This window comes from Ambystoma mexicanum, chromosome 7p (assembly GCF_040938575.1).
Source record: "Ambystoma mexicanum isolate Mex_15411 chromosome 7p, UKY_AmexF1_1, whole genome shotgun sequence".
NCBI classification, from domain to species: domain Eukaryota; kingdom Metazoa; phylum Chordata; class Amphibia; order Caudata; family Ambystomatidae; genus Ambystoma; species Ambystoma mexicanum.
Window position 1 is genome coordinate 849,964,300 of NC_090939.1, and position 13,064 is coordinate 849,977,363.

Consider the following 13,064-nt stretch of genomic DNA (forward strand, 5'->3'; position numbering starts at 1 on the left):
ATAGAAATGTCCATGTTGTGCATCTTTCACCAAATATTGTTAAACGTGCATTCAGCATTTTAGATTCGATCTTTTCGTTCATTACCATAGTTTTGCGCGCCTGAACAAAACATGTTTGCAATTTTCATGTAAATCATAAAATGTGAATGATATACAGAAGTTGGATCTTTCGATAAATAACTGTATGCCTTTCTTCATGACAGTAGTCGGTAGTGGAGGAAAGGGCCTTCTTGGAACGCAGAGCTCAAAGGATTGCTGCATACTCACTGATCCAATAGCAGAGGTTATTAACGCTTGATGATGTTTCAGATTGGCTGCCCACACTCGAGCATTCCATTTAGGGTGAAAGTGCAAAATAATGTATGACAAACTGTTCTAAGCATTCTTAAAATTAATTTTACAGTTCATTTTTAATACCATAAAAATATGTATATAATGGCATTGCAAGTATTATTTTAAACATATTTAATACTTTGATTAATAAACCTAAATCAAAATGGTTTACAACCTCATAATATGACAAAAAGCATATCATTCACACCACCACGGCAGCATTTGCATTTTGCTTTCCCAGAGATTAGCAGTTTGTTCAGCAAAGAGCACTTGTTTTTCCCACCAAGCTGAACAAACTAGGAGACAGTTCTCCATGTTTAATTCAAAGTTTTAAAAAACAAATAGCCCTTTTCATCCAAATATAAATATGGATAATTTCTTGTGGTAATGTTCTGAAAGTGAGCAGCAAGAAAAATCCCTCTATGATCCTGGGAAGAGAATCTGTCTCGTTCAGATGCGACACATAATTACCACTCGGTCAAACGCATTACTCCCAGGTGGGCTCATACACCTTCAATAGTGCCAGTTATATCCGGCAGTGAAACATCTTCAAATGGAACAAGATCCTGGGGACGTTGTATCATAAACATAATCATCAATGCTGGAGTAAGATGTTGGAAGCCATGTTGACATCGTTGTTTGAAGACCTCAATGCTTCTAGGACATCAGCCCTGGAAAATCCCATCTCCATAAGTTGAGCAATCTAAAAGAGAAAGAACAGTCATATTTGTAGAAAGCATTTTACAGGATGTTACAACAGTATCTACTAAACAGTAAAATAGAATACACTCTAAAACAATGTATATTTTTAATTGCATCATTAATCAGCTTGTTGGTGGGACAGTAAAACCAGTAAGGTAAGAAGGTGGGTTTATGAAGTGGTTATCTTTGATTCTAATTAAGTGGTTTCATATTTCAATACCTATTTGCATTTATTTTCATTTTACATACAATTTCCTAATATTACATACAAAGTAAAGCTAAGGCAATGAAGACTCCTGAAGGTAACAGGTTACCATAATCATTTTCAAACTATGATATACCGTACATCTGAAGAAAGTTATAACAACAAATGAATTCAATTAAATCGAATTGCTTCACCTAAATGAACGGACAATGGTCTCGATTTTCATTTTTCCATATCTTTATTGTAATGACAAAACTATGATCTTTGACTGCTAAGTAATACAATACATTGATAGAATACTTAACATTTCAAAGCAATACCAAAACCACCCCAGAACATTGTTGATATTGTTTTATGAACAAAGGGAACACATTAAGCAACTGTAGCAAAACCAATAGCCAATAAAATGCCGTGCTGAAGAAGGGAGACCGATGTATCTATTGCCAACATTGGCTTTGCATTCGTGTGCCGGTATAGTTGCAAGTGCCTACCTGTATGATGTGAAAAAAACGTTAGTCTGACATGACCAACTTCTCATTTCCTTTAAATACATTGCACTGAAGGGTCATCACTAACCCAACTGCACATTTATGCATCTGCCAAAGTATCAGTATGATCTGCTACTGCACCCAACCTATTTACATCCCACAAATGGGGACTGAAGTGCATTTTTGGGCTGAAACAATGAGTGACCATGAATTTCTGAAAATCTCCATGCATTATTATCTTTAGGGGAGTAACGTTATGTTAGTGTGTGGTGACCCTGACATTTGTGCATGTAGTAATAGATTACAGCATGTGGAAAATCAGTACTAAAAGAAATCCTCAAATCGTCAGTGAGGTCTATGGTAAAATGTACTTACCTGTAACTCTTGTTCTCCGCACGTGTCTTGCATGGATTCACATGCTCATGAATATTACCCGTCGTCAAGCTGGGAATCCTTGGTAAAAGAAAGCAGTTTAGCTTCAAACGTATCTACTCATCTCCTCTATAGCCTATCAGTATCCTTTGGGTCATACTGCACCCAGCCAATGACACTCGTCCTCCTAAATTCCACCCCTGGTGGCCATCTTCAGAACTGGTAGCACATGTAAAGTGACAGTATGAACCAGGAAGAGCAAGAGAGGGGATCAAGGAAGGGTTTCCTGTGAATCCATGCAAGACCCATGCTGGAGAACAAGAGTTACAGGTAAGTAACTTGTACCTTCTTCAGCAGGGGGTCTTGCATTGATTCACAAGCTCATGAATAAGATTACACAGCAGTAAATATACACAACCAAAGGAGGAGTCAGGGCTCACAGAAGTAATACAGTTACCCCAGGAACAGGCTCATCTAAAACAAACAGGTTGCCCAGCACCGCCTGGCAGACCCAGGACTCCTCCCTGAAACACCGGTAAACAAAGTAACATTTCGTGAAGGTGTGGGTAGACCACAATGTAGCAGCCCTGCAGTTGTCAAGCAGGGAAACACCAGAGGGAAACGCTGTTGTTGCTGCAATGGCTCTAGTGGAGTGGGCTCTCAGCCGGCCCGGAAGCGGTCTGTTGGCTAGACGATGACAATGCATGATACAGCCGGAGAGCCACCTGGATATGGAAGCCTTAGATAGGTCCCTCCAGTGTCCCACAGGTCCAAAATTGACAAAAAGCAGAGATGTTTTCCAAAAGTCTTTAGTGCGTGCCACTTCAAAGGGGCACAATGGTTTGGTTCAAATGGAGGCCCCATGAGTTTAGAGGGTACCATTTTCAGTTCCCAAACCGGTGCAGAAGCCCTTACTGGCGGGAAAATTCTGATGAGTCCCATGAGGAACTCCTTAATGAGCCTGTGCAACCACAGGGTGAGCTTGCCTGGAGCCATGTGTACCTGCATATGGCAGCCAGATGAACCTTGATGGAGGCATGAGCAAGGCCAACTTTAGCCAGTGATGGTAGGTACGGGAGGAGCTGTAGAGCTGTTACTTGCAGTGGCCTGATCTTCCGTGCCCAGCACCACACAGTGAAGTGTTTCCACCGGTGCCTGTAGCAAGACAAGGTAAAGAGAGCCCTAGCCTGGGCCAGGATATTCTTGCATTCTAACGGCAGGGAATAGTGGCCAAATTCTAGGGCTGCAGGAGCCAGGCATTGAGGCTCAGTGACGCTGGGTCATGGTGCAGGATTGATCCTTCTTCTCTGGAGAGGACGTCAGGAAGCAGAGGTTGCTGGATGGCTGGAGCCACTGACAGATGGAGAAGTCTGTGTACCATATCTGCCTCGGCCATGCCGGTGCAATGAGGATCACCCTGCAGTGGCAACGTCTAAGTGTGTTTATCACACATAATAGTAGTGGAATCGAGCAGGGGGAAGCGTACAGGAAGAGGCCCTCCCAGGGGAATGAGAAGGCATCCCCTAGACTCCTTGGTTAACGATATCTGCTGGCAAACCACTGCCACTTGGAGTTGGCAGCCGTCGCAAAGAGGTTGATCTGAGGAAGACCCCACTCGCTGAAGAGGTGAGACACCTACGCTTGTTGAAGCAACCACTCGCTGCGGGACCGCAGGTCCCTGCTGAGCGAGTCTGCAAAGGTGTTCTTGACGCCTACTATGTGAAAGTGGACGAGGAACATGTCTTGAAGAATTTCCCAGAACCACAGGGACTGGTCTTCCAGGGAGAGAGATGGGGGAGCGCATCCCACCCTGCTTCCTGATGTAAAACATGTGGTGGTGTTGTCCGTGAAGATCTGCAACACTGGCCCCTGTAGCTGAGGTTGGAACGACCTGAGGGCTGTGAGAAACCATAAGGTGTCTCTCTAGCTAGTCCCTGGGGATATGTAATCCAGGTGGCCAGGACACGGCCATCGCTATTGGATGCAGTTCCTGGGGGTTGACCAATGAGAGAGGCTCACCTGGATGGGGGGTCCTCGGGGAGTGGGACACTGATGGGCGAGACGCGGTATCCCCCTTCCTTTGACATCTTTTCCCCGTTCTCTCCCGTAGGACTTTCAAAACCACTCCCTCCCTCCTTTTCCGACACCAACACTTTCACATAACACAAATAACAAGGCACTAACACCAGAGCCTGACATGTCCCAATACAAGGGTCAAGCAAATTCAGGCAATTACCCATAATCTCACACACACCTGACGGCCCTTTCCCTTCCCCAAAGAGATAAAAGGTGGAGCTCGATAGCACAGTACGAAGACGGCAGACAGCACGACGAGACGGCTAATCAATCGCGGCAGTTCAAGAGAAGGAGAAAGGTGGCGGGAATCGAGAGGATGGCAAGGAGAGAAGTGACCTTACCCTTTTCGTCCCAGACCCGCGTAACCTTCGTGCAAGGGAGCCTAAGACTGCGACCAAAAGCACCAGTATCTTGCAGCAGATGTCCACGATACACGGGGCATGCCTATGCCGAATAGCAGGAGCGAGGTAAGACCCTGCAACCATGCTACCGGCCTTGACCCCGATGAAGAAGAAAAGCCAAGTGGTTCATCACAGCCGGTGAGTCGAAAAAGAAACTTTAAGAACCGGGCTGTGTTGAGTGAGAGTCGCAAAGTAGCACGTTTTGAAGCAAGTTCGATGAACTATGAAAGAACTGTAACAAGTGTAAAAGGATAGACCAGCTGCAGAGGGAATCTGTAACGCTCACCTGGTTCCCACGGAGGCGCGGCGTCGAAGGCGCAGAACTCTGAAGATGGACAGGAAGGGCCCCTCTATTCTGGCTTCCCTGGCTCGTTGGATACCCTCCTGTGCGTGAAAAGGGAGTATTACCAACTGTGGAACAATGCTCAAGCCTCCCACTCCCTTCCAACCCTCCACGAAACCTCCTCCACGATTCCCTGTGAAGCCTCACCTTAGGGTTTGGAAGGATGAGCTCTCCATCCTGCTTCTGATGCAGGGGCGCGTTGAAACCCAGTTACTTCACTGGATTGAGGATTGATGGGAGTTCAGGTAAGCTTGACTGTTCAGGTAAGGCGCTGTAAAAGTTCTGTTCAAAAGTTCAAGCTTAATAATAATGTTCGTTGTCTAATTGCAGCAAGCGCTAATGCTTATGTCTTTTTCCCCTTAGGGGCCGGGGTTCGGAGTGCCGGAGATATGGCGCCGACCCGAAGTGAAACAGTTCTGGATGAGCGCTCAGGTAATGTCTTTGCATTCGCTCATTCAATGTCTTTGTCTTTTTTCCCCATAGGGGCCGGGGTCCGGAGATGCCAGGAAGCGGCAGGACCCGAAATGCAGTGGGAATAATCCAACAGGTAAGACTTAAAAGGAAACTGAGCTTTCCTTATTCCTTTTCTCCCTCTCACCTTTGTTCTTGTCTTTTTTCCTCTAGGTGCCGGGGCGTAGCTGAATCCGGAAGATCGCTGCTGAAGATGGAAGCGCCTTGCAAAGGTGAGTAAAATGCAGCGCTGCAGCGATCGAAACAAAATGCCTTTAAAATGATGTCTTCCTTTTCAGGGCCGTTGGAGAAATGACTCCGGGATGCAGATTTAGCAGGTAAGGGCTTTTCTTCTCCTATTCTCTTCCTTTCTCCCCTTGCAGGTGTTCCAGGGTGCTGGCAGGCGTGGCTGAAGTCAGGATGCAGGAGCTGACACGGTGAGCGTCCAGCTGCTAGGTGCAGAACAACGCGAAGCACGTGTGGCTGTTCGGGTGGGGTTTAAATAGCCTTGGAAGAGGTTCCTGGTATGTATCCTTCCACCAATCAGGTATGTATCCTTCCCCGACCACACCCGGGTGGTGAAGTAGTCCTACAGGTAAAGTAGTCCCATTCAGGCCTCAAGAGGGCCTGGATGAAGCAGCAAGGTCTGCATCAGGTAAGTGTGCACCCAAGCACTTAAACACATATCCTCTTCTATGAGCCTGGCGCCTAAGGCGCCAGGACTGGGGTCCGCTATGAGCCTGGCGCCTAAGGCGCCAGGACTGAGTCCAAAGGGCCCCGACTTGGGCCCGCTGAGACTTCCCTGGGGAAAATGATGTCTGCCTCTGGGGTTGCTGGGCCCGGCCTGGCTCCTTGGAGGTAGGCATCATGACAGAATCCAGCACCACGTGGGTGCTAACTCAAGAGACTCTGGTCGATCCCTGTCTAAGCGAAACTACAAATACCAGAAGGCCGTAGAAAGGCCAGCGAAATAGGTTAAATTGGTCATACAGGGGGTCAAGCAAAATCCCTGTACAATCAAAACACTTTGATCTACAAGCAGTGTGAAACAAAGGGAGGTGAATCCCTCAAGCAATTGTGAATGTAAAGTTACCAAGAGTGAACCCGATCAATGGATGCTGACAAAAGGGGTGAAGGCACCCAAGTACTAAAAGTCAGGAAGGGTCAGCGCCCAGAAGAGGGGGGCCCAGGGGTGAAACATTATCACCCTAACAAACTTCCATTTGGTTGAAGGAACTTTTTTGTTGTTGTTGTTTAAACACGTCAGGACCCCTAGGCAAGAGACTTTCAAAGGAAATGAGACTTGGCCATCGACGCGCCCGAGAACTGCCATTGGAACTATCGTCTCGTCCTGGAGAAGCCCGAGACTGTGCTATGCTCCAAGCTCCCATCTTACCCTCACGTTCAAAATGTGGGGAAGGGAGACCCAGGCTACCGCATCCTGGCATATTATTGAACACTTCTTTCCTTTCTTGAAAACTATCCCACACCCTTTTGTATTAGTTGGAAGGTTTGGCAATAGGTTTCTTAGTATAGGCCCCTTTTATATGACATGACACCACTAGGACTGCCTTATTTTTCATTTGATGTTTGACGCTTGCTCCCATCTTAGATTTAGGTTTAGATTAGGCGTTTTTCCAACCTGCATACAGCATTCATTGTTCAATAAACACCCTTGAGCTGTGATCACTTGTGTCGGTCTTACTTGTTGCCACCATAGGTTCCTCATAGAGCCCAGAGGAATTCCTGTAGTTCCATGACATTTATGCGCAACTCCTTTTCCTATGGGAGCCAGAGGCCTTTGGCGTGAGAATGCCCAGTGTGGGATCCCCAACCCTCAAGAGGCGGTGATAGTGACTGTAGCCTAGTAGTGAGGGATCTGAAAGGGGGCACCTTGAGTGAGGTGTGGCCTAAAAGACCACCACTGAAGAGCTTGATGAATGCCTGATTGAGGGCGACTTCTCTGTGCATGTGCCTGTGACCTGCTACCACCCGGCGTCTAGGAATTCCTGGAGGGGCCACACTTGGAGCCTGCAAAAGGGAACCAGATGGATGAAGGAGGAAATCATGCCCAACAGGGATTTCATAGACTGAACTGTTGCGATGGATGCTGATCCTTCACCCTCTCCTCTGAGGGAGTCACCAGACACGGAATTGTGTGGAGCCTGGTACCCAGGAACAGAGCGTTCTGAGATGGCACCAGGCAGGACTTCAGATAATTGATGCTGAATCCAATCAAAGTCAGAAGGTGTATGGTCTCCGCCGTATACTGGGTCACCAGTGAGTGGGAGCGGGACCGGATGAGCAATTCGTCCAGTTAAGGATAGACATGGATTCCCTGGCAGCGTAGATGGTTAATACCCTCTGAGCCGATTTCAGAAAGAAGGGAACGGCCTTGAATTAGTAATGTTGCCCTTGGAAACAAAAAGCAGGAACCTCTGGTGTTTGCAATGAATCAGGATGTGGAAGTAGGAGTCCTCCAGGTCGAAAGTTGCCAGAAAATCCCCCTCCTCCAGCTAGTGGAGCACGTAATGCAACGTGACCATCCTGAATTTTGGGTATTTTAGGTACTTGTTTAGGCATCGCAAGTCTAGGATCGGACATCACCCTCTTGACTTTGTATCACCCTCCTTCTTTGAATCAGAACGTGTCTGGAGTACACTCCGGATCCCTGGAGGGACTGGGTCTACTGCCCCTTTTTGTAACATGGCCTGAACTTCCTGCAGCAGTTGGGCAATGTGAAGTTCTTGACGTGCGACAGGAGGAATGCAAGGGTACCCGTCTTGAAATTCTAAATCGTGCACCTGCTGAAGAACGTCCAGCACCCATTTGTTCAAGGAAATCTTTCACCACTGATCAACAAAGTTTGACAGCCGGCCTTCCACTGGGGTACGAAAGTGGGGGGACGTGCGCTTTGCCAGTACAGGCCTCTTTGGGCGTCTGTGTCCTGGATGGTGGAAGATGAAGTTATGCGCCACTGCTGAGTAGAGCAGCAGGTAGACATGTTATCCCTAGCTACGGCCCCCTCACATATTGGAACAGTAGTAGAAGAGCCATACGTGAGACACCAGGTATCATCCCAATACTGCATCAAGTGTATGAGAGACGATATGCACTCAGACAACCGTATCAAATATACCGTCGGACTGAGAGGGTGGAAGGATGTCTACACACACTATTAAAGAGCTATAAGTGAAATCTGATAAGAGCAGAGTGACATCATAGAGGGGAGATACTAAGACGCACTGAAACCGATACGCAAATACTTAAGAATAGCAATGTAGTTGAAGTAACAAGAGAAACATGTAATCGAATATAAAAAAATTATATATGCAAAGAAGATAAAGTAACCTGCTGATTAATAAATGTATATAAGCAGAAGCGCAAAGGTAGATGACATATAGAAGGTTGCTACAGAGGGAAGCATAACATAGCTAGAACGGTTATGATGGAAAGATGGACCTCAAACTCGTATTAAAACCAATTAAGCTTCCTCAGAGACAGACCAGGGCTGCAGTCAAGAGACGCTGGAAAAACAGCTTTTTGTGAGGAATAAAGAGAAGTCTATTGGCCTGGGATCAAGGGTGCTATTTCAAGCAACAATTGCAAGGCACAAGAGGAGTCAAAAGGAAAAGCCATGTGCGTAAGACATTTCGCTCTTAGATTAAGCGAAGGAGAAACATCTGCAAGAGCCAGGTATTGGACAAATAAAGATATAGAAAATCCATGTAAGATGGAGTGAGCAAGTCTCTAGATGCCAAGAAAGGTCATAACATCCAGCACAATTGAATCAAATAAACAGTAACTCGAAGGTTAAAATGGAAATAAATGTGTGGTTTCCTCACACGTGATTTAGAAGTTGAAAACAAAGGCTATTCATTAAGCCCAAACAAAGATAATAGTGTGCCTACAATGTCTTGAATGTCCTAGAGCAGAGAGCAAGCTCTGAGGTCAGCTTCAAAGGAGAAGCCTTGGCTTGAGGCCTGACCGATTAGAGACAATGGACTAATTGGGAAAGTGGGGAGTAGTCTGACGTTACTCTCGGCACCTGAGTTTCGTTTTGCTTATGTGCTGATAACGAGCCAAAAGTCTAAGTTTGGTAAAGCATGCCAACCAATCAGAAGGTCTATTTAGCAACATGCTATAACATGTTGCAAAGACAAACCTGCTGTCATTTTTTCTGTTATAATGAGTATTATACCTTTTTAGAGGTGGTTCCAGGCATGCTCACCAGATAAGGGGCAGCCAATGAAGTTATTAACACTTATGTATAATATAGTTAACATGTATTCCCTAACCAATACCTCCCTTCAATAGGTTTTAGTTTGCCACATAGGATGACGTCATAGATGACACACATCGATGTATAAAACCTTTGTATAGTCACATTTGCGTGTGAGTGCGTGAATTACTGCCTGTTATTCACAAGATTACCCTACTTTATTTTATGCTGATAATAAAGTAGTACTTTGCCATATTCTTTGAGTCTGTCCAGCTATTTGGGTCCAAGATCATTATTGGTAATTCCAACTACCACATGAGAGGCTCCAAGGTGCTAGAGCACATTTTGGTAGCAGTATGGATGGTTCTGGTCTAATCGACCTAGGCTCAGATCTAGACTCTCAGACTCTTGATTGATTCCGCCATTAGCCAGACGACTGTGGAGATCGTCATGCAAAACATGTTTAAGACGATTCGGTTGACAGGTACTCCTTTCATTAAATTCCTGTCTGGTCCCCGCAGGTGTCCAAAGGACTGAAGGCAAACTGGTTGATTGGGGAAGAGACGATGCAGAGGGACTCGAGCTGAGCCATGGATGTAAGTAGAACATCGAAGGTGGCAATAATAGGGGGAGGGACTGTATTGTAAATATATGCATAGAAGTAACAATGTATTGGGACAAGAAAGAAGAGAAATAGATACCTGGATTCCCAGTTCCAAGAGGGGCAGAAGGGTACGCACTAAAATGACAAATAGGGGTATTTAAAAATTCCTAAGGCAAGGCCAAAAAGAAGAGTGTGTACCAAACTCCAACATGGGGTAAAAAGTGAGATGAGATACATTTACTGAAGATAGTAAAGGAAGGTGTACGCAGAAACGTTAAAAGAGCACATGTGTATGGGGTTTTAAATGTCAGAAGAAAACCTTTATTGTGTTTAGATTAGGAGATATAAAACTACAGCCCAGCAGGGAGCTGTAAAGGACACCGAGGGTACAGACATGGGCTGACGAGCATGAAGTGGAAAACATAGGGAAGAGGATTGGGGATTTATATAGGCAAATGAGAGATAAAGATGGGAATAAAACCCAAGAGGATGTTGAAGGATCTTTATCAAGGGGAAAAGAAGGAGGGTCAGGTGACGCATTAACAGATGAGCATAGGACGCTGTCTTTAAGTAGACTAGATCTTGATGAAGTGGAAAGAGATGAAAGTCACACAAGCTGGGGCATAATGATGTAAGGAGAAGAAAGGGAAGAAAATTAGAACGCGCAAAGTGGGTGCAGGCAGTTTCTCAAAGATTCGAGTGTAGAGAAAGGGATAAAATGGTCAGAGTTCGAGGACGCTAAAGAAAAAACACCAGAACCGACACCATACACTGAGTGACCACAAGCATGGTCGCTCAGTGCAGGGGATGTATCCTGCATTATGTAAGCAGAATAAGGTCACTGCCAGGATGGGGACAAATGACCGACACTAGCCTCACTTGGAAGACATGAAGCGTAGGTGGGTACGATCATAGATCAGGGTTTTCACAATTCCCATTATTAGAGAAAGGGGGAGGACAACCACAATATATTCTGTGGCCACAAATGGACAAGGATAATTTGAAATGTAAATTATCTAGTTTGACTTCAGGTGAGGGGAAAATGGATTTAGGAGTTAGAAAGAATGGCATCAGGAATGATGCAAGCTATAGGTGACATAAAAGGCCTAGCCATCCTAGAGGAGAGGGCTGATGACATTTGGAAGCAAGCAGGATATGTGGGTGTGACTGCACAAAACACGACACACAATGGAGCGCTATTTAATCATTGCAGAGCTGCGACCTTATGGAACAACCTCCCACCACAAATAAGACTAGAGCTCTCATACATTACACCATCATTGACACTGGACCCCCAAGAGGAACATGGTGTCAAGGTAATGACAGGAGGCAAGACATTTTAGTTCCTTCTAGACACTGGAGCATCTCGTTCCTGTGTCCGGGTGGGAAAATACCCAAAGTCAGGCATTGCTATTAATGCGCAGGGATTCTCTGGGGCAATTAGTTTAGTTCCTTTTATAGACTAATTGCCAATATAATCTTATTATATTCTCAAAAGACACCAATTAACATACTGGGACGTGACTTGATGATAAAACTTAACATGACAGTGGCCCTCATTCCGACTTTGGAGGTAACCACGCCGCTATTTGCGGCATGGCTGCCTCCAAAATCGTTCCGACTCCGGCCTGGTGAATGGAGTAATTACTAGTCCATTCCGAGGTCAGAGGGTCCGGTAATTCCCTATTCACCGAGGCCATTCCCCATGCCCATATGAGCCCCCATAGGGCTCAATGGGAAGGCAGCAATAACGGTACCGTTATTGACCCCGGTGTCCCTTCCCTGGTCCCGTCCTTAACACCTGCTAAAAGCAGGCGTTAAGGAAGGACCCGCAAAGGGAACTCGTAGTAGGGCGCAAAGGGATTACCGGTGCCCGGTATCCCTTTGCGAACTATTTGTAATGACCCCCAGTATCTTTTACTGATGAGGGAATAGTGTGTTACACTCCAGGGATACAATATATGAATGTGAACTAATTTATATTAGCCTTCAGAGGCCAGAAAGCATTACGAGGAGTTCCTTTAGATCCAGAAGTATTTTTGTATGGAGTGACTGTTTACTATCATGGTTACCTCAGTTGGTAGGTAAAATATTGAGAATACCTGTAAAGTTTTTGTTTAGACCAGAAATACCTTTAGAGTTAGATGCAGCAGTGGTCAGAGAGGAAAGAGTGGTTGTCCATGGAACAGACGTTTAGGGTAGAGGCTAGAGAGCAGTGATAGCCCTCGGTGAAGGATATAGATTGACAGACTTGACAGACCAAGAGCGTTTTAGGGATGATTATTTTGATGATGAGTTACCATTCTTTATAAGTCTCATTTATTGGATTAAAGTAGAGAATATGGAAATACTACCGGGAATGGTGACGGTAAAAAAGAAACCGTAATTATTCCAGGAAGATTTGGAGAAAGTACCAAATATTTTAAGGAGCACCAGTCCATATGACATAGGCCTACTGAAAGGAGTAGGAGCAGTTAAAATCAAGCTTAAAAAGGAGCAATTTCTCCACGAGCAAAACAATATCCTATGTCCCGAGAAGCGGATGAAGGTATATTCGAGACCATTTCTGCTTTAATGATTGCTGTGTACCCAGTGAAGAAATTGACTGGGGGGGCCGTAGAGATTTATTCGGGATCTACGCCCACTAAACAATATTGTGGAAGCAGAGTTTCCTTTACTTCCAAATCCTGCCACAATATTATGTAATATTCCATCTAGGGCTAAATATTTTACAGTTATAGATTTAAAAAACGCCTTCTCAATTCCACTCCATAAGGACTCACAAAATTTGGCTTTCTTTTCGTATAGAAATATTAATCTGAAACATACTTGTTTGCCCCAAGCGTACTGTGAGTCCCCATCGATCTT

At 45.3% G+C, this 13,064-nt stretch overlaps 1 protein-coding gene across 1 annotated transcript in view; it reads right to left on the reverse strand.

Moving 5' to 3' along the window:
* Nucleotides 1–391: 391 nt before the first annotated feature.
* Nucleotides 392–13,064, reverse strand: part of LOC138526363 (ubiquitin-associated domain-containing protein 2-like) — a 315,829-nt gene continuing 303,156 nt past the window's right edge. The window contains exon 3 of the mRNA XM_069637013.1: nucleotides 392–1,036. Coding sequence (XP_069493114.1) covers nucleotides 929–1,036 — 108 coding nt within the window. The 3' untranslated portion in view covers nucleotides 392–928. The remainder of the gene's footprint in view (nucleotides 1,037–13,064) is intronic.